This window comes from Taudactylus pleione, unplaced genomic scaffold (assembly GCF_031769625.1).
Source record: "Taudactylus pleione unplaced genomic scaffold, aTauple2 ptg000583l, whole genome shotgun sequence".
In the NCBI taxonomy this organism is placed as follows: Eukaryota; Metazoa; Chordata; class Amphibia; order Anura; family Myobatrachidae; genus Taudactylus; species Taudactylus pleione.
The window spans coordinates 831,884-857,017 of NW_028284985.1; the positions used below are offsets into that span (position 1 = coordinate 831,884).

The 25,134-nt window shown below is 46.7% G+C and overlaps 1 protein-coding gene across 2 annotated transcripts; it reads left to right on the plus strand.

Annotated features, from left to right (window-relative positions):
• The first annotated feature begins 1,450 nt into the window (after positions 1-1,450).
• On the plus strand, positions 1,451-8,405 carry SURF6 (surfeit 6). Of its 2 annotated transcripts, XM_088453593.1 has the most exons (5): positions 1,451-1,585; positions 5,038-5,137; positions 5,498-5,638; positions 6,884-6,963; positions 7,200-8,394. In XM_088453593.1, the coding sequence occupies exons 2-5, from the start codon at positions 5,044-5,046 to the stop codon at positions 7,875-7,877; spliced, it is 993 nt and encodes a 330-aa protein (XP_088309719.1). In that variant the 5' UTR covers positions 1,451-1,585; positions 5,038-5,043; the 3' UTR covers positions 7,878-8,394. The 2 variants fall into 2 exon arrangements, with proteins under 2 accessions (XP_088309719.1, XP_088309718.1); XM_088453592.1 differs by lacking the exon at positions 1,451-1,585 and having other exon boundaries at positions 5,026-5,137; positions 7,200-8,405.
• Positions 8,406-25,134: the final 16,729 nt, after the last annotated feature.

Consider the following 25,134-nt stretch of genomic DNA (forward strand, 5'->3'; position numbering starts at 1 on the left):
GGATATAAGTAGAACTCTATTAGGCAATATGTAAGTGCACACTATATTACACTTCCTCTCACACATATTCTGGGACACTCGTTAAGGAAAATAATTATTTGGATATTTTCTCCAAATGACCGTTTCTTCAAACGACCCATCACCTTGGGATGAAAGAAAGCATCAGGACCACCTTCCATATTAACAAACAACAACCTTACTCTACCCAACTCCCGTCAGCTGGTGCAAACTATCATCCAATTTAGTGGGAATCTGGGAGCATCTCTGGAAGTGGAACTGCTCAGCGTCACCAGTGAGCAATGTCTCTTCTGTCTTGGTAATTTTGCTCAATATTCATGATGCCCGGTGGCGTCAGGACGAGGCACATGGAAATCATGTTTGTCTCCGAGATTTTCACACAGTATTAGCAGCAGATACAGTATGAGTGGTGACTATATAGGCACAGAGCTCTGTTAGACATGGTATATAGGTGCCGAGCTCTGCTAGACAAGATACATAGGTGCCGAGCTCTGCAAGGTACAGTATATAGGTGCCGAGCTCTGCAATGCACAGTATATAGGTGCAGAACTCTAAGGCACATTGTATAGGTGCAGAGCTCTGTAAGGCACAGTATATAGGTGCAGAGCTCTGCAAGGCACAGTATATAGGTGCAGAACTCTAAGGCACAGTGTATAGGTGCAGAGCTCTGTAAGGCACAGTATATAGGTGCTGAGTTCTAAGGCACAGTATATAGGTGCAGAGCTCTGTAAGGCACAGTGTATAGGTGCAGAGCTCTGTAAGGCACAGTGTATAAGTGCATAGCTCTGTAAGGCACAGTATATGGATGCATAGCTTTGTAGACTCAGTATATAGATGCAGAGCTCTGTTAGACATAGACTATAGGTGCAGAGCAGTTATACAAGTATATAGGTGCAGAGCTGTGGTTCACACTGTCGAAATGTGCCTAGCTTTGTTAGACACAGTATTTTGGTGCAGAGCTATAATACAGAATATATTGTAATATATGTGCAGTGTTTTGTTATACACAGTATATAAATGCAGAGGTGTGTGTGACACAGCATTTAGGTGCAGTGCTGTTCGAGAGTATAAAGATGCAACGCTCTGCCAAACACAGCATATAGAAATAGGTGCAGAGCTTTGTTATACACACAGGGGCATATGTACCAAAGCTTGATGTGAGATAAAATTGTGAAATATAGATCACCAACCAATCAGCTCCAAACTATCATTTCTTAAACACAGCCTGCAAAATGTAAGTTAGAAGCTGATTGGTTAGTGCTATATATCTCACATCAAGCTTTGATACATATGGCCACAGTCAGTATAGGTGCAGAGCTCTGCATAAAGGAACAGCCTTGTGCACATAATCACATATTAGACCTCCAGCATCCCATCATGCTCCGCGCAGCAGCCGATCTATCTTACAGCAGCACCACAGAGATGTAACCAGTCTGCAGACCTGTGGAATCGATTGCAGAACGACGAGTCCCTCACTGAAGCGGAAGACTGTTTACTAGATGATATCTATGCTCAGTTACTCTGGTCTGAGACTCCATGTGTTGGGGCTTCCTGCGTGGCTGTGACTGTGAGCAGTGTTACATTGTATCTAATAATATATACCTTATCTATAGGGGTATAGTACAGTGTTACATTGTATCTAATAATATATACATCTATATTATACATTATCTATAGGAGTATAGTACAGTGTCACATTGTATCTAATAATATATACCTTATCTATAGGGGTATAGTACAGTGTTACATTGTATCTAATAATATATACATCTATATTATACATTATCTATAGGAGTATAGTACAGTGTCACATTGTATCTAATAATATATACATCTATATTATACATTATCTATAGGAGTATAGTACAGTGTCACATTGTATCTAATAATATATACATCTATATTATACATTATCTATAGGAGTATAGTACAGTGTCACATTGTATCTAATAATATATACCTTATCTATAGGGGTATAGTACAGTGTTACATTGTATCTAATAATATATACATCTATATTATACATTATCTATAGGAGTATAGTACAGTGTCACATTGTATCTAATAATATATACATCTATATTATACATTATCTATAGGAGTATAGTACAGTGTCACATTGTATCTAATAATATATACATCTATATTATACATTATCTATAGGAGTATAGTACAGTGTCACATTGTATCTAATAATATATACCTTATCTATAGGGGTATAGTACAGTGTTACATTGTATCTAATAATATATACATCTATATTATACATTATCTATAGGAGTATAGTACAGTGTCACATTGTATCTAATAATATATACATCTATATTATACCTTACCTATAGGAGTATAGTACAGTGTCACATTGTATCTAATAATATATACCTTATCTATAGGGGTATAGTACAGTGTTACATTGTATCTAATAATATATACATCTATATTATACCTTACCTATAGGAGTATAGTACAGTGTCACATTGTATCTAATAATATATACATCTATATTATACCTTACCTATAGGAGTATAGTACAGTGTCACATTGTATCTAATAATATATACCTTATCTATAGGGGTATAGTACAGTGTTACATTGTATCTAATAATATATACATCTATATTATACCTTACCTATAGGAGTATAGTACAGTGTCACATTGTATCTAATAATATATACCTTATCTATAGGGGTATAGTACAGTGTTACATTGTATCTAATAATATATACATCTATATTATACATTATCTATAGGAGTATAGTACAGTGTCACATTGTATCTAATAATATATACATCTATATTATACCTTACCTATAGGAGTATAGTACAGTGTCACATTGTATCTAATAATATATACCTTATCTATAGGGGTATAGTACAGTGTTACATTGTATCTAATAATATATACATCTATATTATACCTTACCTATAGGAGTATAGTACAGTGTTACATTGTGTCTAATAATATATACATCTATATTATACCTTACCTATAGGAGTATAGTACAGTGTTACATTGTATCTAATAATATATACATCTATATTATACCTTATCTATAGGAGTATAGTACAGTGTTACATTGTATCTAATAATAATTACATCTATATTATACCTTATCTATAGGAGTATAGTACAGTGTTACATTGTATCTAATAATATATACATCTATATTATATCTTATCTATAAGGAGTATAGTACAGTGTTACATTGTATCTAATAATATATACATCTATATTATACCTTATCTATAGGGAGTATAGTACAGTGTTACATTGTATCTAATAATATATACATCTATATTATACCTTATCTATAGGAGTATAGTACAGTGTTACATTGTATCTAATAATATACGTATAGTACAGTGTTACATTGTATCTAATAATATATACATCTATATTATACCGTATCTAGGAGTATAGTACAGTGTTACATTGTATCTAATAATATATACATCTATATTATACCTTATCTATAGGGAGTATAGTACAGTGTTACATTGTATCTAATAATATATACATCTATATTATACCTTATCTATAGGAGTATAGTACAGTGTTAGATTGTATCTAATAATATATACATCTATATTATACCTTATCTATAGGAGTATAGTACAGTGTTACATTGTATCTAATAATATATACATTTATATTATATCTTATCTATAGGAGTATAGTACAGTGTTACATTGTATCTAATAATATATACATCTATATTATACCTTTTCTATGAGTATAGTACAGTGTTACATTGTATACCTTATCTATGAGTATAGTACAGTGTTACATTGTATCTAATAATATATACATCTATATTATACCTTATCTATAGTATAGTACAGTGTTACATTGTATGTCTATAAGTATAGTACAGTGTTATATTGTATCTACATTGCATCAACTTATATACAGTGATGTTTATTTAGTAATTTTCTGTTGATATGTTGCACTATTGAGTGAAAGATCAAACACCCCCTAGTTCTGCATCTAATCCAGATCTAGCGTCACCGAGGCTCAAAGTCTGAGTTTTAAAACTCATGATGTATGATAAATGATGCTCCAGCCAATCAGCTCCTAACTGTCATCTGTTTAAAAAATGACAGTTGGGAGCTGATTGGCTGGAGCACCATTTATCATACACCATCAGTTTTATCACTCGTAGCATATGATAAAACTCATTGGTAAATGGGCCCCTTAGTGGTATCTTTTTCTAAATAGCAGCTTTTCAAAGTTGGTGGTTTTGCCAGCAGAATTTAAAATGGCGGAACCAGACGTGTTATACATTTCGTAGTATTGCCGTTTTAAATTCTGATTGCAATACCGTCTACAATCGGCAACTGTGAAAAGCCGCCATTTGGTAAGTTCCCATTATGCTGCTTGCAGAGTTATACACTCTAGTACAGGTCTAATATGTGCCTTTGGTTCCCCGGAATCCCTTTATTTCTCCTAGGGGGCGATTCAAATGTTTTTTTGTTCGTGATAATTAATGAGCGCCCAGTTTGCTATTCAATTTTTCTGGGCGCTCATTAATTATCACCCTCTTCGCCGACAACTAGACGAGGTTTAGCCATGTAAAAGGCGCCCTAACAGGGTGTTTCAGACACATTTCTGCTCGCACCCTCCTGAGTGCGTGCAGAAATACCGGCACCTATCGCGCACTGACAGAGCAAAAACAGTTGAATCGCCCCCCTAGAGTCTTATGTCAATCAACTGAGCTTTGATATTCCTCTCTGAATAGTTTGGGCTATGTGCTATGTCCTAAAATACAATAGAAAACCGACAAGGTGGCAGACCTAGCTCACCCAAGTGTGACGAGGTCTAGCGATAATATATGGTATAACTTCCGCTAGATAAAGTTATTTGAGGTTAGAGCCCATTAGCTTGTCAGCGTAGACTCATACACAGCCATGGTGTTTCTGGGGGCTACTATGATCTATTATATTCTGTATTTTTCATTGTTATGTGTTCTTTATTTGAACACAAATCACATAACGTTAAGTAATATATGTATTTTCAGGTGCCAATGGCCTCCCTGGTCAGCAAGGATTCCTTCTTCCAGAGTCTTGGCAGGAAAGTGTGCGCTCAGCAACCTACAGAGCCGCGGAAACGGAAAACTGGTGAGAGCCAGGAGAACTCGGTGCTATTGGTGGGGCCGCCTTTGTGGCTGGTGCTTTGTGCTGTAATCTGATGATGGCACCAGTCAAATTCCTTCACATCAGACGGTATAATAAATAAGCCATGATAAACAATATACCTGGAACCAGGTGTCGTTCCTAGCGCTAAGCTCCGGTAATGTCCTGTAAATACTCAGCCGTCTTGTAACATTATTTTATAACTGATGCTGATGATTATTTCCAGCTCTGGGCAGCTAATTGCTCGTATTAGTACATGAAAAATATTAACTAAAAATAAAATATTTCCTTTGTGAAATCAACTCTGTCTGCATCAGTAATATGTGTAACCCTGTCATTTCCCAGCATTTAATGGCGGTGACTCGGAGGACAGCAGCGGCCCCAAGAAAAAAAGGAAGAAGAAGCCACGGAAGCTAAGAAACAACCGAGTGACAAAGGGGGGTCCCCAGATACTGCCCCCAATTATCCCAAAACCACAGAGAAAAGGTGAGCGTAATCTGTATATAGGGCCTGATTCAGAGCTGCTCGTTCGCTCCGAGCGATGTTCGCACATCTGCGCATGCGTATGGGTTGTAATACGCATGCGCCAACCAGTCAGTGCGGTCGGAAATCGTGTGCTCGCAAAATAGCGAGTGCCTGCTAATTTGAGTGACCGGATGAGGCCTTTGTGGGTGGTAACAGGGGAAGGTGCTTGAAAACGGGGAGTGGAGATCCGAACGCAGGCGTTCCAAACGGTCAAAACGGGCATTTTTAGGGTGTGCATAATTAACAAAGCAGCGTCATCGACCACGTCAGTTGGTTGTCTTTTAGCCTGAACTGCTCGCATGATTGCGGTAGGAAAATGCTACCACAAGCACTGCGAGCAGTTCATACGCCTTTCGATGTACTCGATTAATCTAATAAATAGCGGAGATGACGTATGATGCGAGCGGCCAGGGGGCGTCTTTACAAAATAGCGAGCGCATGTTTCGTTCGCTTGCTCAGACATAGAGGCGTCAACAGACCGCAAAGAGCGAGCACTCAATTTAAATAGCCAGCCCCTTTTTCTGAACGAGCGTCCGCAAATAGCGTCCGGCTCTGAATCAGACCCATAATGCACACGTTTTCCCGATACTGATGTCACAGCTCCATCATGCTGGAATAGGCATTGTTCATCACCAAGCTGTTCTTGGATGGTTGGGAGAAGTTGCTCTTGGAGGATGTTTTGGTGCCATTCTTTATTCATGGCTGTGTTCTTAGGCAACATTGTGAGTGACCCCCTCCCTTGGCTGAGAAGCAACCCCACACATGAATGGTCTCAGGATGCTTTACTTACAATACATTTTTAGCCCACAATGTAATAATCCCCTCAGTACGGGTTCTTACTGTCTCCACCGCTGGGATCCATCTTGGCCAGCCAGGCATTATTGGCCAGTAACGCCCCGTCATTCGTGGTTATTAATGATATTCCCAGTTTGTTCACCAATTTACTGTTTGTGCGTTTTGTATTGATAGATCATTAACTTCAGATTTTTGGGGAATATTCTGTTTTTGGATGAGGTTGAGGGGCTTCTGAAGAAAAAGTTGTCGCCCTCTCTAGGGCCTGATTCTGAGTTGCACGCGGCAGCTATTGCGCAGTCACCCCTCTGTGCCTTTATGCAAACACAGCTACAAACTCCGCCCCTTGTGTACATCCGTTCAGCCGAATGTGCAATAATGTAAACTTTATTATATCTTCCTCTCTCTGTGTAGACGCAGATCCGATCTCCTTCTCTACCGTTGATATATTAAAGAAACGTCTCCATGATAAGATTGAGGAGTCTCGCGGTCAGGTGAGGAGGTTCCCAGTAATCTGCATGTTGTAGCTGTAAATACACCTAAAGAGCCACCTGTGGCCCTCATGTATGTAAATATGTGTTGCTGTCCTGAAGTTGATATTTTCCGGTGGGTGTCTTGCATCACTGGTGGCCAGGGATCCATAACTCATGCCTGTATGGGAATCCGTAGTGTTCCCCGCATTCTATATAGTCCTATAGAAGGATTAATACTAAATTCTTTCTGAACACAGGTTTCCAACAAAGCTCTGTCTGCTGAAGATATAGAGAAAAGACGACAGAAGAGAAAGCATGAGAGAGAGAGGAAGAAGAGGAAGAGAAAGGAGCTGAAGATGAAGGCTCTACGAGCAGCAGAAACAGATGTAGCCCCCAAAGTGGAAGAGATTGTGGAAGAAGCTAAAGAGAAGGTCCAAGCACCATTGGTCTTCAACAAAGTGGAAGTCCATGACGAACCTCTCAACATAGTCATGCGGAAAAAGGAGAAGAAGGAAGCGGTGAAAGGAAACATTACGCCCATGACCGGCAAGAACTACAAACAGCTGCTGAGCCGCCTGGAACTGCGCAAGAGCAAACTGGAAGAGCTGAAGGCTAAAGACCAGGAGAAAGCCAAGGAATTTGAAGCCAAGATCAAATGGACAAACGTGTTGTACAAGGCCGAGGGGCTGAAGATCAAGGACGACGAGGGGATGCTGAAGACGGCGCTGAAGAGGAAGGAGAAGCAGCGGGAGCAGAGAAAGAAGCGCTGGGACAAGCGCACGGAGCTGACGGCGGAGAGGGTGCAGCAGAGGCAGAACAAGAGGGATCGCAACATCAAGAAGAAGAAAATGAACAAGCTGGAGAAGAAGAAGAACCGGGCGCGGAAGAGAGGCCGCGTCATGCCCGAAGACCTGGCCAAAGCGAATATTAAGTGAACTGTGACTCGAGTTTTATAATGAGCCGCCCTCCCGCGTACAGAGCGAGTCCGCACTGTACTATATATTCGGCCACTGCCAAGTTCGTTATCCTTTACCCGGATCTAGAAGAGGAGACGTTCCGGGAGATCGTGTTACAGTGACCAAGATGTGTAACTGCTATTCTCAGATATAATATAGATGTCTCTATCGGTAAGGGAGATGTGATGAAGATTAAATGTCACTGAGTAAGTGGCTTCCCTTTATGACAACAGTGTTGGAGAATGTAAATTTGCTTTTACGAGTCCTAATATAAATAAAAAATTTCTTAATAACTTGGAAAGTGCGATGTTCTGCAGACGCTGATATTCTGAAATAGCCGATCTCTGTAAATGTAATATAGACAAATTGATAAAGCAGATATGCATTGGTTTCTGTAACACCATAAGGGTTATTCTATAAAGTTGTACAATACCTCAAGTGTATGAAATATCAACCAATTTAGTATCGGCTCTCATTACCCCTTCTCACTTTAGACTGATGAAAGCTGCAATCTCATAGGTTGCTGTGTTGACGACCTCATGTTACTAATCTAGCTGTCACTTATTGCGTAGGGGAGATGACGGTTTTCCTTGTCAGATGAGTTGTGTGTTTTTATCATTTTACTCTCCATTATCTCTGTTTTGTTGGCTCATTTACCAAACGTAGGAAGAGTTTGCTCCACTGCAAATGCTGCGATCCCATCATGCTCCGTTCCCAGTCTTGCAGTGCTCCCCTGTACCCAGTGCACGATATAGACCACCGTCTGAAAAGGGGACATGGCCTCACGGGAAAGGGGTTTGGCCTTGTGATTCGCCTCCTTCCCCCAGTTTTGTCTCCATGCACTGCTGGCTCACTGGGCACATGGCACAGAAGAGCCCCCCCCCCCCACTAGTGATGCCACTGCCTTTACCCGTGTTTGGTCTTGTTCAGACGTTCCTCAAATAAACAATTATTTTAAATATCTTCTGAGTTAGAAGCAGGGGCAGATGGAAGATGTGCAGAGTGTGTAAGATTTGGGAGGGGACGTGTCCTAACTCAAATCTAAATAGCAGTGTAAAAATAAAGTTACTCTGCATCTGTGGGCTACATGCAAAAGTAGCCAGTAGTTATGCTGCATGCAAATTAATAAATGTATCTGCCTCCCCCCGCCCCTTGTATTGGAACATGATTTGTCCAGGTGCAAGTCACCTGCTCCTGTTACATTGCTCCCAAGTCAATCAGCTTCTTAATATGTGTGCGTGTGTGTGTGTGTGTGTGTATATATGTATGTGTGTGTGTGTGTGTGTGTTTATATATATATATATATATATATATATAATCGACAGGAGAGTGGCACTCACGGCACATCAAGCAGAAGAAATGGCACAGACACACAGACAGTTTGTCTTCAACGTTTCATTCTATAATCAGAATTTGGTCAGGAAGCATATACAATACAAAAAACACATCTTACCTTATACCCTCCACCCAGCGTGTGAAGCGACCTCCCGCGAACGTCACGGGCAGGCGCTCATATATGACGTCATCGCGTATCAGCGCAATGCACGTCAGTGTGTACAAATACCATAGTGACAATCACCATAGATACAAATACAAAGAATATAACATTCAATAACAAACAGGGCTACAGAGGCCATCAATATGACATATAAAAGGGACATAAAATATGCATTTAAGAGAGAAACCAGCAAAAGACCTTGTTATATTTATATTTTATGTCCCTTTTATATGTCATATTGATGGCCTCTGTAGCCCTGTTTGTTATTGAATGTTATATTCTTTGTATTTGTATCTATGGTGATTGTCACTATGGTATTTGTACACACTGACGTGCATTGCGCTGATACGCGATGACGTCATATATGAGCGCCTGCCCGTGACGTTCGCGGGAGGTCGCTTCACACGCTGGGTGGAGGGTATAAGGTAAGATGTGTTTTTTGTATTGTATATGCTTCCTGACCAAATTCTGATCATAGAATGAAACGTTGAAGACAAACTGTGTGTTTGTGCCATTTCTTCTTCTTGTTGTGCCGTGCGTGCCACTCTCCTGTCGATATCCTTGTGCGTGATCGCATTGTGGAGGCACCCGGCTGCTATTACATTCTGTGTGGGAGTGCTGGACCATTTGATAGAGATATATATAAATATATATAATATATATTATATTAAAAATTGTACATTAAATATCAATTGTGTATTATGCAGCGATACTAGAAAGTTTGTGAACCTTTGAGATTTCTGCTGAGATGTGACCTTTAAATGTTTTCGTCTCTTCTTCCGAGTCATAAGAACAACTGAAATGTTGCGTGACTTATATCACTGCTCCTAGTGTTAATTCTAGCACCCTGCACCTGTCACAACCTGTGCAGTTCCTTTTTCCTGCCTGGGATGTCGCTCTCTGCTCTGGTGCTTCTAGCACACTCTGGTCTGTATGTCAGCAGTTTTGTTGCATCAGCTGAGTGTGCTAGAAGCACCAGAGCAGAGAGCGACACCCCAGGCAGAGAAGAGGAAATGCACAAGTTGTGACAGGTGCTGGAATGAACACTATGGCCCTTATTCAGGTTGGATCGCATGACTGTGTTGAAACGCACTCGCTAGCTGTGAAAATATGCTACTGAATGCAATCGCGCGGCAACCGCAGCACTATACCAAGACGCCCATCACTGTATAAAGCCGCCCACTTCCCATGACATGCATCCGCAACTCAGCGAAAACATCGGTAACATCGGAACCATTCGCACAGTTGTGGTTGACCTGACCCTACCGCACAAACTGCTAAACTTCCTGTCGCCATCTAGACCTCTGCCAGCGTATACAATCGCAGGGGCTTATTTATGCACGCCCCTGTAACGGCGTTCAAACGCACAGGCACGCCTGCATTTCTTCTACCACCCCCCCCTCTCCGCCCCCAAATGGTTACTTCATGTCAATCACTATGAGTTGGGACTGCGTGCTCACTGCGATCGCTTCCCGATCATGCGCAGGGCACAAACTCCTTCCTTAGACAAACCATTTGTTTTTTTTTGTTTTCATTTTATTTAAAATTTATTTCTACTTCAGGGTCCATAGGGGGTCCACAGGGTTGACCTTGGGGTTATAGCTGGAACAGGATCCATGGGCACCACACAGTTAAGCTTTTAGCTCCCAGGATGCACTTGGGTCCTCCTCTATACCCCGCCCCCGAGCCACAGGCACCTCAGTGTAAGCTGGTGCCCAGCCGGAGTCGGTCACCGCGCAGGGGGGCACCCGCCCCCAGAAGCTTTTTATTTTAAGTTAGATTTTATTTATTTTAATCTTTTTACTACAGACGGCAGCGAAGGGCTGTCTGTACAGACGCCCACGCTGCCGCTCTGATCCCCGACTGGCGCCGCGACGCCAGTACTGATCTGGGGATCGCGGCGGGAGGGCAGAGTCCGTACTAGCCGGACTCTGTCTACCTCCCAGGACTGCTGCCGGAGTCGCCGGGGATTCAGGTAAGCCGCGCGTCGCTGGCTAGCGGCGGCGCGCGGAATGCCTTAAATGCAGTCCTTTAGCCTCCGGTCCTGGGGACAGACCAGAGGCTGCTGGTAGTGGCGGCGGGCCCCCCCATAACCCCTGGGACCACTAGACCACCAGGGATAAAGGGGCAAGCGGGAAGCCAGCATCCCTGGGGTTATGGCCAGCCAGGGGAGGAAGCCTTCCCTGTCAGCGGCTCCTCCCCTCAGCTCAGCGCGCCTTTCAGCACGCAGTCTGGCGTCGCTGAGCTGCAGTTACACGGCCACTCCTCCTCTGAGGTCTCCAGCGGCCATTTTCCCAGTGGCAGCGCAGATCTCAGGGAGCACGCGGACCGGTCCCCCTGTGTACCTCTCCCCTGATTAAGGACAGCGTACACAGCACTATAGCCCTCCCAGACACTGAATCTGGGCAGGTTGATTGTAGTGTAAAGGTGCAGTGAGTATATCTTCCTGCATGGTATGTGACTATTGCTAGTGCTGCCGTCTGTGCTTATTTTCTACTTACTGTCAGCTTATACCTATCCCTTTACTTCTCCTACAAGCCCTACAGGTGTGTGGGGGAGGGGCGTTTCTACTGACCTCACTTATATAGATCACGTATTTGTGAGGTCCGTCACATACAGTTGTGTGCTACTCAGTGCCATATTGTGGGCTGTTGTTCAGCACACCGGTGAGTGCGTTTTACTTCTACCCTGGTGCCAGATATATAATATATTCTGTCATGTCAGACGAGGAGGTTGAGCGCTCAGTGGCTCCGGTGTTGGCCTCCTGCGGACGCTGTTCTGCAGGAGTAGATAGGGAGGATTTGTCACAGGATGGCCTGTGTAGTCGATGCCAGGTGGCTCCTGGCCCATCCAGACCTTCTCTGGCGCAGGAACCACCGTGGGCGATGTTTTCTCAAGTGCTGGTGTCTATTGCGGACCGTCTGTCGGTCCCGACTGCTCTCCCTACTAGGGCGGTGCCCCAGCCGACCATCCCCCATTCCCCGGGTGTCCCGCAGTTATTGCGGAGTCCTCCTGGGTCTCAATCAGTAGGTCCCTATGCGGGGTTGCCTATGTATATACAGGCTTCCCCTGTGCCGCAGCAGCCTGTGGTACCTTTTCAGGACCCTATGGCGACTCCTCCACCATGGGTGGATGTGCTCTCCAACTCCGTGCAAAATTTAGCGGCCGCTTCCTCGGCTTTTCAGTCAATGTTGCAGACTGACATGCCTTCTAGGATTTCAAAACGCCCACTCATGACACGGGCTGCTCAGGTATCGGACTCAGAGGGTTCCTCAGATGATGGGGAGGTCCCTGATGACACTGACTCGGACGCCTCGGTCCAGGAAATGGATACCAAGTCGTCCATTAATGTGCGAGCACTAGTTAGGGCGGTGCGAGCTATTCTTCTTATAGAGGATGAGGCACCGGTTCCTAAGTCGAAGTTTCCTAGTTTAAAAAAAAACTAAGGTGGCTTCTGCGGTGTTTCCCCTGTCGGATCAGTTGACGGATCATATGGCGGTAGCTTGGCAGGCGCCCAGTAAGAGATTCCTTCCTCAGAAGCGGTTGGCTTCTAATTACCCCTTCCCTGAGGCACATTGTAAAAAATGGGAAACTCCACTGGCGGTGGATTCCCATGTCACCCGTTTAACTCGGGGCGCCACCTTACCATTACCGTCGATATCCTCGCTGAAGGATCCCACGGACAGGAAAGTTGAGACTTGCTTAAAGTCTATTTACTCCCTCTCCGGGGCGGTGGCCCGACCGTCCATGGCCATCTCCTGGGTGGCCAAGGCCATTGAGGGGTGGGCCAATGCATTGGAAGATACCTTCCCAGACGACGCTCCGGATGTCCAGCGGGCGTTGTTGGGACAAGTGAGGGACGCTGCTTCTTACATTGGTGAAGCTTCTTTAGATGCTAGTCTGCTGACCTCGCGGGTATCGGCTGCAGCGGTGTCTGGCCGCCGATCCTTGTGGTTGCGGTCCTGGAGAGCGGACTCTGATTCAAAGAAGGGTCTGGAGGCCTTACCTTTCAATGGGGAATTACTATTTGGTCCGGACTTGGACAAAATAGTGGACACCCTGGCTAAATCCAAGTCGGCCTTCCTCCCTTCGGCGGCACTGCCGGCTAAGGTTCGGAGTTCGGCTTTTCGTTCCTTTCAGGTTCAGGGTAAGGCGAAAGGTCAGTCCTTCCCGAGACAGTCTGCGAGTAAGACTGCCTCTAAACCCAAGAAGCAAGCCTGGAGTGCTCGGCGCCCTTCTTCCAAGCAGGAAGATAAACCTGCGGCCTGATGGGACGGGCCTCCCTCTGGGGGACCTCAGAGTGGGAGGCCGACTTCTTCTATTTGCCCAGTGCTGGCACAATACCACCACGGATGCCTGGGTTCGAGAAGTGGTCTCCCAGGGGTACGCCCTGTCTTTTCGGCACAGACCACCCCACCAGTTTTTCTGCACAAGTCCTTCTCAGGGCAAGACCAAGGCGTTACAGGTTCAGGAGGCTATAGAGTCCTTGCTGAAAGCAGGGGTCATTGTTCCCGTTCCTCTATCACAACGAGGGACGGGGTATTATTCGTCTCTGTTTCTGGTGCAGAAACCCAATGGTTCTCATCGCCCTATCCTCAACTTGAAGTCTCTGAACAAATTCCTCAGAGTTCCCAAGTTCAGGATGGAAACGTTACGTTCCATCATTCTGGCGATGGAACCGGGGGATTACATGGTGTCCCTGGACATCCAGGACGCCTACCTCCATGTTCCGATAGCATTTTCACACCAGCGGTATCTGAGGTTCGCTATTCTTCAACACCACTATCAGTTCCGGGCGCTACCCTTTGGTCTCTCCACGGCACCAAGGGTGTTCACGAAGATTATGGCGGTCATGGCCGCACATCTTCGGAACCAGAATGTACGGCTGCTGCCGTATCTGGACGACCTCCTGTTGCTGGCGAGCTCCCCGGAGGTACTGCTTCAACATCTCCACCTGACAATCGCTTGCCTGCAAGCACACGGGTGGTTGATAAATTGGAAAAAGTCCTCCCTGATTCCATCACAGCGGATGGTTCATTTGGGAGCCCTGCTGGATTCGCGTCAGCAAAGGATCTTCCTGACTCCGGAGAAGGTCGCCTCCCTACAGCTGCGGATACACAGTTGCCTGAGCCGTTGCCGTCTGTCGGTCCATTCGGCTATGAGAGTTCTGGGGTCCATGGTGTCGACATTCGACATGGTGGAATTTGCCCAGTTCCATTCCCGGCCCCTGCAGGGGCTGATTCTATCAGAATGGAACGGGTTACCTCACCGGATCCGCTCTCAGGTGCTGGTGTTGTCTCCGGACGTTCGGCAATCTTTGGCTTGGTGGCTTCAGACAGCTCATCTGGTCGAGGGGCGCCCATTTTGGATCCCGGACTGGGTCCTGCTCACGACGGATGCCAGTCTCCGGGGTTGGGGGGCAGTGACCGGCTCTTTGTCGCTTCAGGGTCGTTGGTCAGCGGAAGAAGCACTTCTCCCCATCAACATCCTGGAACTGCGGGCAGTATACAGGGCCCTGCAGTCGTCCGGCCCCGCTCTTCACGGAAGGGCGGTACAGGTGCAGTCCGACAACGCCACCACGGTGGCGTATATCAACCACCAAGGCGGAACTCGCAGTCAGGCAGCGATGTCGGAGGTGTCTCGTATCCTGACTTGGGCGGAGGGTCACATTCCGGCGATCTCGGCGGTCTTCATCCCCGGAGTCCTCAATTGGGAGGCGGACTTCCTCAGCCGTCACGACTTGCATCCCGGGGAATGGTCGCTTCACCCAGAGGTGTTTCAGCTACTCGTGGACAGGTGGGGACTGCCGGAGCTGGACTTGATGGCCTCCCGTCACAATCACAAGTTGCCCGTTTACGGGTCAAGGACAAGAGACGCAGGCGCAAGTCTGGTGGACGCGCTGTCGGTGAAATGGACGTTTCACCTGGCGTATCTGTTTCCTCCGCTATCCCTGCTTCCTCGGGTTCTGCGGAAATTCAAGCAGGACGGCGGCATGCTCGTGCTGGTAGCTCCGGCGTGGCCCAGACGTCCTTGGTACTCCGATCTCAGGAGCCTCTCCATCGACGCTCCGTACCTTCTTCCTCAGCGTCGGGACCTGTTGTCTCAAGGGCCCTGCCTTTACCCGGATCTGGGTCGGCTGTCTTTGACGGCGTGGCTCTTGAGACAGCCGTCTTGAGGTCTCGGGGCTTCTCCAGTTCGGTTATTGGTACCATGCTCAGGGCACGCAAGCCTGCTTCAGCACGGATTTATCACAGAGTGTGGCACACTTACTTTCAGTGGTGTGAGTCCAGACATTATGATCCTCAGGTGTTCAGAGTTTCCAGGATCTTGGAATTTCTTCAGTCAGGATTGGATCTCGGCTTACGCCTTGCATCTCTGAAGGTTCATGTGTCCGCCTTGTCCGTGTGGTTTCAACAGCGGATTGCAATACTACCAGACGTTCACACCTTTTTCCAGGGTGTTCTCAGGATCCAGCCTCCCTTTGTGCCTCCTGTGGCTCCTTGGGACTTGGCGGTGGTGCTACGGGTCCTGCAGGGTCCTCCGTTTGAGCCTCTTGAGGCGGTGGAGCTCAAGTGGCTGACATTTAAGACGGTTTTTCTCCTGGCAATTGCTTCGGCCAGGAGGGTGTCTGAATTGGGGGCGCTTTCCTGTCGCCCTCCTTTCCTGATTTTTCACCAGGACAGAGCGGTGCTCCGCACTCGTCCTGAGTTTTTGCCCAAAGTGGTCTCGAAGTTCCACATTAATCAGGAACTTGTTGTGCCAGCTTTTCAGTCCCCTGATCTTTCAGCTGGTGAGACTTCCTTAGATGTGGTCCGGGCGCTTAGAATTTATGTAGACCGGACGGCTTCGGTTAGGAAGTCTGATTCCTTGTTTATCCTCTTTGGTTTTCACAAGAGGGGTTGGCCTGCCAACAAACAAACGTTAGCCCGTTGGCTTCGTTCCGTTATTTGTGAGGCTTATGCACAAGAGGGTTTACCTGTGCCAGCCTCTGTTAAGGCTCATTCCACTCGTTCTGTGGGTCCCTCTTGGGCTGCTAGAAGTGGCGCTTCTGCTGTTCAGCTGTGTAAGGCGGCCACTTGGTCTTCTATTCAAACGTTTTTGAGGTTCTATGCGTTTGACACCTTCGCCTCTCAGGATGCTTCCTTCAGCGCCGGGTGCTCCTTTCAGCACAGGAGCGTCCCCGCCCTTAGTTGAACTGCTTTGGGACATCCCCAAGGTCAACCCTGTGGACCCCCTATGGACCCTGAAGTAGAAAACAGGAGATATGGTAAGAACTTACCTTTTGTTATCTCTGTTTCTACGAAGTCCATAGGGTCCACAGGGCGCCCGCCCTGACGCACCTGGCTTCAAATGGGCTGTGTGGCTGGTCACCGGTTTTCCGTTTCCTATTGCTGTGAGTATGGTTTCTTGTGTGTTCCAGTCTTCCTTCTCTCTGTTCCATATTCTCCTCCGGCCTAGGCTGCTTACCAACTGAGGTGCCTGTGGCTCGGGGGCGGGGTATAGAGGAGGACCCAAGTGCATCCTGGGAGCTAAAAGCTTAACTGTGTGGTGCCCATGGATCCTGTTCCAGCTATAACCCCAAGGTCAACCCTGTGGACCCTATGGACTTTGTAGAAACAGAGATAACAAAGGTAAGTTCTTACCATATCTCCTGTTTTTGATTGTTTTTTTTACAATTTTTTTAATTTTACTAGAGTATGCGTTTTAGGGTGCGAGTATATCAGAGACACAAGTCTTCTGGTGAAACACTCACAACTTGTAATGTGAGTTTAGCAGAAGCATACACAGATCAATGAGATCCATCCAGGATTCTGTGTATAAAAAGGGATTTCAAGGGTTAAAATAAAAAAATGACGTGATGTCCCCCTCCAAAAGCACAACCAGCACTGGGCTGTGTGAGCCGGTCCTGGCTGTGAAAATACAGGGGGAAAAAAAGTTAAGGGTCCCCATGTATATTCATCAACCAGCACAAGGCTCTAATTAACGGGGGTGTAATGCTGTAACCGAGGGACACGCTTCACGTGGTCCCCAGGCCAAAACATGAAGCACCCCATGCTCCAAATAAATGTCCTCTGCTCGTTTAAAATTGTTAAAGGGTGACTGGGGTGTGTGACCGGTTCCAGTGTCCTATACGCAAAGCCGAGATATTGGCATTTATGGAGATCATCTGATAAAAAATGGTGGCTGCACGTGATCTACTATAAATGGTAATATCTCGGCCTTGCATATAGGACAATGGGACCGGTCACGCACCCTGAGTTACAACCCTGCATATAGTGACATACTGAATGGGACATGTGCAGTAGATAGTTACACGTGTGTCTAGCTGATAACAGTTCTTAACCCATTTACTGTTGGCACTTTTTGGACTGGTCTCATGTTAGAGGCGCATTCTGCGCAGCCTCTGTTTGCCCGTTACAGTAGCCGCTGGGCACTTGTTCCCGTAGCGGCTCTCCACAGAGGCGCTACCTCCGACCCAACACTTCTGCACATGCGCGGCTACACTGTGTGTCTTCTCTCCTCTCTGTCCTGCAAAGTGGACATGCCCCTGAGCGTTCTCCTCCATACAGTATACATGTATGAGAGTGTGCATATACACCTAGCACACTGCAACGCCCAATATAACCCTAACGCTCCTGGCTGCAACTGGAGAATCCTTACAACCTGTATCTGCTGTTAACCCTTTACATGTTCCAGTCTCTACTTTGTGAATAAACCTCCCCCTGGTTGTCATTTTCCGTATGGACTAACCTCTATTTGTACGCCTCTGCCACTTACCACCGTAGTGTCGATGTCTTGTTCCAACATCAATATCAGTAATATTTTATGCAACACAAACTCCACCTGTTTTTGTATCAGAAGGCTGAATTTTCATAAAATAGTTCTGATGTGCTTATTCTAAAATATACCCAAAATGACAAAAAAAAAAGAAAAAGTGGGCTTATTTCATTGAAATTGCACAAAATTAGCTAAAAGAAAATGTGTATTATTTTTTTTTTATTATTCCAAACACCAATAAATTCTTTATTGCTCTTGTTTCAGCATGAAATGAAATCGGCAAACGCTGCAATCTACATGTAGGTTTTCCTAATGAAAGTAAAGCACAATATCAGTAAACTCCCCATCGCCTGATGAGTGTTCTCTCCTAACAGTGCAGGGTAAATCATCAACCATAGTCATAATGAAATAATGACACAGAGACTTATATAAGGGGAAAGGAAGGTCAGCTTTATTTAATTTTAAACTAATTAAACTATTTAATGTATAACTGAACTAACTAATAGAATAAGAAAGAAAGACAGACAAAGTATGGTGGCGCTGAAAGAACGTCCCCACAATGCAAGATCACCAGCTGCATACTCACATCGATCTTCTAAATGGGAGGTGGGCAGCCTGCCCATTACCACGCCCAAGGTATCCACCTCCCACCCCAATGGCACTACGTGAGGCTCACCTGGTTAGGTGGTTGCCGCTGACCCCTGTAGGGTAGAATCAACCTAAGCCATGTATTGGAAGGGAGAGCACCTCAAGCTCCAAAGACAGATGGCGACTGCTACCGTTCTTTCCCGCCACAAGAAAAGCTGACACCAAACATCTCAATGAATCGGAGGGAGGGCGGGAAACAGCCGACCAGAGAAATTTCTATAAAATGGCTACCAAGCAGCAACTCTGAAATAGCACTGACCCACCCCCTGCCATTCCTATAGGCTAACCTAACCCAACCCAACAACACTACCTCACTAAACAACTAGCCCCTTCTTGTCTAGAGGCCGACACCCACAGGCTCGGGTGTTTACTTTAACTCCTTGCATATGAAATGCACTCCGTCCCAATTCTTAGGTAGGTGGCTATGTAGCTTAGCGAAGATCAAGGTTAGCCCAAATCTGATTTGCGCTGGGTTTCCTGTGGGCAGGTGCTCAGTAATATGAAGCTGGACTCCGTGTAGTCAGGGATGGACTGAGCGTTTAATTTGGCCCCGCCATTCTCTGTGCACACGTATGGAGAAGGGATGTGGCCATGACTTGTGGGGGCGTGGCCACGTCTTGTACTGTAATCATTTTGCTATTTCTGAAAGTTTACTTAAAGCTTTAAAGACAAATAAAGGTAAATGTAAAGAAAACGCGTCTTTATTCTGCACACTGGACGGTCCTAGAAGTAAAATAGATTGTTGCATCCGGGACCTGCCCGTACTCTCCACCTGGCTGGAAACTTTCACTTACAGAAGTACCTACAGACCAGAACCTGCTCAGACACAAGTACAGTGATTTTCCACAGGGGCCGATGTACAAACTATTGTGTTTAGTTAACTGGCAAAAATGATCTGCACAAACCCATTAGAGTGTATTAGCCAGTACTGAGCGTTGTCCCTGTGCATACATACAGACGATTGGGGTGACAAGACTTAGGCAGGATGCGGGAAGGCAGTCTTCTGGTGGTCCGAGGGACTGCCTGCAAATTCGGGAGTCTCCCGCAACTTCCGGGAGAATGTGACAATATAAAATAAATCCACTCAAAACTAAAACTGAACTGTAACTACCGTTTCCACCGACTCTGAGGGTCCTATGTGTCAGTTCTTATGCAGTGTGTCCACTAGCCCAGGGGTTCCCAACCACAGTCCTCAAGGCACACTAACAGTCCAGGTTTTAAGGATAGCCATACTTAAGCACAGGCAGCTTAATTAGTACCTCAGATATTTTGATTAAACCATCTGGATATCACCAAAACCAGGACTATTAGTGTGTCTTGAGGACCGAGGTTGGGAATTGCTGCACTAGACAATATAATTAACGATATCGTTATCATTCAATCATTCATTATATCGTGCAGTGGATATGCTGTCAACGACCAGAAATGCGCGCTCCCGCTGGTCGTTGACGTCGCTCAGCACCCGAACCTGCTGTCCAACCTTAGGATCAGGGTTCGGGGATGAGGGAGGGTGTCTATACTGAACGATATATCGTTCAGTGTGGGCTCAATGTCCACTGCACGATATAATGAACTATAACGATATCGTTCATTATATCGTCTAGTGCAGTGGTCTCCAACGTTAATTGAGGTGTGAGCTCCTTCAGAAAAAAATAAACCTCCTGGAGAGCTACTAAAATTGTAGAAAACAAAATCTGGCTAATAACCGAACAAGTTACGGTAATTTAATGAAAAAAAAAATGTTTCATAGAAAATAAAAATGCTTTTATTTATTACAGTGATGTTGTAGTTTAAAAATAAAATGTAAGTACAGGCACATTTCACTGTAAATTACCGGCTCCAAGGAGAAACGTGCAGTAGAGGAGCAAAAGCTACTGTATAGGCAGAGCTAAGCGGGTGTCATTCGCTCCGCTGTAGCGTAGACGCTGTGGGTGGAAACACGTCACGTGATTGCTGTAGAGCAGTGATGCCCAACCTCGGTCCTCAAGGCACACTAACAGTCCTGGTTTTAGTGATATCCATGATTGTGCACAGATGGTTAAATCAATATAACTGAGGTACCAATTAAGTCACTTGTGCTCAACTAAGGCTATCCCTAAAACCTGGACTGTTAGTGTGCCTTGAGGACTGTGGGTGGGAACCCCTGCTGTAGAGGCTGCAGCAATCACCTGACGTGCTTCCCTGTGACTTCACCCATGGCGTCGATGCCAAGGGGGAGCACATGTCAGAGGTCACTTCCTCCTAGTTGACTCAGCAGTACTGCAGCCAGGTGAGCTACCAAAATAAAGACCGCGAGCTACAGGTTGGAGACCACTGGTCTAGTGGGTAGGTGGCAGAACTTGGGTATTCAATGAGACTCTCCCCAGAGTAGTATTAATAGGCAATTATTATACCAATCTATTAGGTGGCACAATTTTGAATTTCTACACCACTAACACCTCTTGTGTCTTGAGCTCTGATTGGACAACGATCAAAAAAAAAAAATATATGTATATATATATATATATATATATATATATATAAAATTTCCTGGCTGCTGTGTGACCTGTCCTGGCTACTGACACAGTGCAGGGAGGAGAGAGACCTGTACAGAGCACACACCAGTCTCCTGCTCTATCCCCTGAGTATTAGTGTGTAGTAAGTGGTGTGAGATCCCGGCTGCTGTGTGACCTGTCCTGGCTACTGACACAGTGCAGGGAGGAGAGACCTGTACAGAGCACACACCAGTCTCCTGCTCTAACCCCTGAGCATTAGTGTGTAGTAAGTGGTGTGATATCCCGGCAGCTGTGTGACCTGTCCTGGCTACTGACACAGTGCAGGGAGGAGAGACCTGTACAGAGCACACACCAGTCTCCTGCGCTAACCCCTGAGTATTAGTGTGTAGTAAGTGGTGTGATATCCCGGCTGCTGTGTGACCTGTCCTGGCTACTGACACAGTGCAGGGAGGAGAGAGACCTGTACAGAGCACACACCAGTCTCCTGCTCTAACCCCTGAGTATTAGTGTGTAGTAAGTGGTGTGAGATCCCGGCTGCTGTGTGACCTGTCCTGGCTACTGACACAGTGCAGGGAGGAGAGAGACCTGTACAGAGCACACACCAGTCTCCTGCTCTAACCCCTGAGTATTAGTGTGTAGTAAGTGGTGTGAGATCCCGGCTGCTGTGTGACCTGTCCTGGCTACTGACAGTGCAGGGGGGGAGAGACCTGTACAGAGCACACACCAGTCTCCTGCTCTAACCCCTGAGCATTAGTGTATAGTAAGTGGTGTGATATCCCGGCTGCTGTGTGACCTGTCCTTGCTACTGACACAGTGCAGTGAGGAGAGAGACCTATACAGAGCACACACCAGTCTCCTGCTCTAACCCCTGAGTATTAGTGTGTAGTAAGTGGTGTGAGATCCCGGCTGCTGTGTGACCTGTCCTGGCTACTGACACAGTGCAGGGAGGAGAGAGACCTGTACAGAGCACACACCAGTTACCTGCTCTAACCCCTGAGCATTAGTGTGTAGTAAGTGGTGTGATATCCCGGCTGCTGTGTGACCTGTCCTGGCTACTGACACAGTGCAGGGAGGAGAGAGACCTGTACAGAGCACACACCAGTCTCCTGCTCTAACCCCTGAGTATTAGTGTGTAGTAAGTGGTGTGAGATCCCGGCTGCTGTGGGACCTGTCCTGGCTACTGACACAGTGCAGGGAGGAGAGAGACCTGTACAGAGCACACACCAGTCTCCTGCTCTAACCCCTGAGAATTAGTGTGTAGTAAGTGGTGTGATATCCCGGCAGCTGTGTGACCTGTCCTGGCTACTGACACAGTGCAGGGAGGAGAGAGACCTGTACAGAGCACACACCAGTCTCCTGCTCTAACCCCTGAGTATTAGTGTGTAGTAAGTGGTGTGAGATCCTGGCTGCTGTGTGACCTGTCCTGGCTACTGACACAGTGCAGGGAGGAGAGAGACCTGTACAGAGCACACACCAGTCTCCTGCTCTAACCCCTGAGTATTAGTGTGTAGTAAGTGGTGTGAGATCCCGGCTGCTGTGTGACCTGTCCTGGCTACTGACACAGTGCAGGGGGGAGAGAGACCTGTACAGAGCACACACCAGTCTCCTGCTCTAACCCCTGAGTATTAGTGTGTAGTAAGTGGTGTGAGATCCCGGCTGCTGTGTGACCTGTCCTGGCTACTGACACAGTGCAGGGAGGAGAGAGACCTGTACAGAGCACACACCAGTCTCCTGCTCTAACCCCTGAGTATTAGTGTGTAGTAAGTGTGTGAGATCCTGGTTGCTGTGTGACCTGTCCTGGCTACTGACACAGTGCAGGGGGGAGAGAGACCTGTACAGAGCACACACCAGTCTCCTGCTCTAACCCCTGAGTATTAGTGTGTAGTAAGTGGTGTGAGATCCCGGCTGCTGTGTGACCTGTCCTGGCTACTGACACAGTGCAGGGAGGAGAGAGACCTGTACAGAGCACACACCAGTCTCCTGCTCTAACCCCTGAGTATTAGTGTGTAGTAAGTGGTGTGAGATCCCGGCTGCTGTGTGACCTGTCCTGGCTACTGACACAGTGCAGGGAGGAGAGAGTCTTGTACAGAGCACACAGCAGTCTCCTGCTCTAACCCCTGAGTATTAGTGTATAGTAAGTGGTGTGAGATCCCGGCTGCTGTGTGACCTGTCCTGGCTACTGACACAGTGCAGGGAGGAGAGAGACCTGTACAGAGCACACACCAGTCTCCTGCTCTAACCCCTGAGTATTAGTGTGTAGGAAGTGGTGTGATATCCTGGCTGCTGTGTGACCTGTCCTGGCTACTGACACAGTGCAGGGAGGGGAGAGAGACCTGTACAGAGCACACACCAGTCTCCTGCTCTAACCCCTGAGTATTAGTGTATAGTAAGTGGTGTGAGATCCCGGCTGCTGTGTGACCTGTCCTGGCTACTGACACAGTGCAGGGAGGAGAGAGACCTGTACAGAGCACACACCAGTCTCCTGCTCTAACCCCTGAGTATTAGTGTGTAGTAAGTGGTGTGATATCCCGGCTGCTGTGTGACCTGTCCTGGCTACTGACACAGTGCAGGGAGGAGAGAGACCTGTACAGAGCACACACCAGTCTCCTGCTCTAACCCCTGAGCATTAGTGTGTAGTAAGTGGTGTGATATCCCGGCTGCTGTGTGACCTGTCCTGGCTACTGACACAGTGCAGGGAGGAGAGAGACCTGTACAGAGCACACACCAGTCTCCTGCTCTAACCCCTGAGTATTAGTGTGTAGTAAGTGGTGTGAGATCCCGGCTGCTGTGGGACCTGTCCTGGCTACTGACACAGTGCAGGGAGGAGAGAGACCTGTACAGAGCACACACCAGTCTCCTGCTCTAACCCCTGTGTATTAGTGTGTAGTAAGTGGTGTGAGATCCTGGCTGCTGTGTGACCTGTCCTGGCTACTGACACAGTGCAGGGAGGAGAGAGACCTGTACAGAGCACACACCAGTCTCCTGCTCTAACCCCTGAGTATTAGTGTATAGTAAGTGGTGTGATATCCCGGCTGCTGTGTGACCTGTCCTGGCTACTGACACAGTGCAGGGAGGAGAGAGACCTGTACAGAGCACACACCAGTCTCCTGCTCTAACCCCTGAGTATTAGTGTGTAGTAAGTGGTGATATCCCGGCTGCTGTGTGACCTGTCCTGGCTACTGACACAGTGCAGGGAGGAGAGAGACCTGTACAGAGCACACACCAGTCTCCTGCTCTAACCCCTGAGTATTAGTGTGTAGTAAGTGGTGTGAGATCCCGGCTGCTGTGTGACCTGTCCTGGCTACTGACACAGTGCAGGGAGGAGAGAGACCTGTACAGAGCACACACCAGTCTCCTGCTCTAACCCCTGAGTATTAGTGTGTAGTAAGTGGTGTGAGATCCTGGCTGCTGTGTGACCTGTCCTGGCTACTGACACAGTGCAGGGAGGAGAGAGACCTGTACAGAGCACACACCAGTCTCCTGCTCTAACCCCTGAGTATTAGTGTGTAGTAAGTGGTGTGATATCCCGGCTGCTGTGGGACCTGTCCTGGCTACTGACACAGTGCAGGGAGGAGAGAGACCTGTACAGAGCACACACCAGTCTCCTGCTCTAACCCCTGAGTATTAGTGTGTAGTAAGTGGTGTGAGATCCCGGCTGCTGTGTGACCTGTCCTGGCTACTGACACAGTGCAGGGAGGAGAGAGACCTGTACAGAGCACACACCAGTCTCCTGCTCTAACCCCTGAGTATTAGTGTGTAGTAAGTGGTGTGAGATCCCGGCTGCTGTGTGACCTGTCCTGGCTACTGACACAGTGCA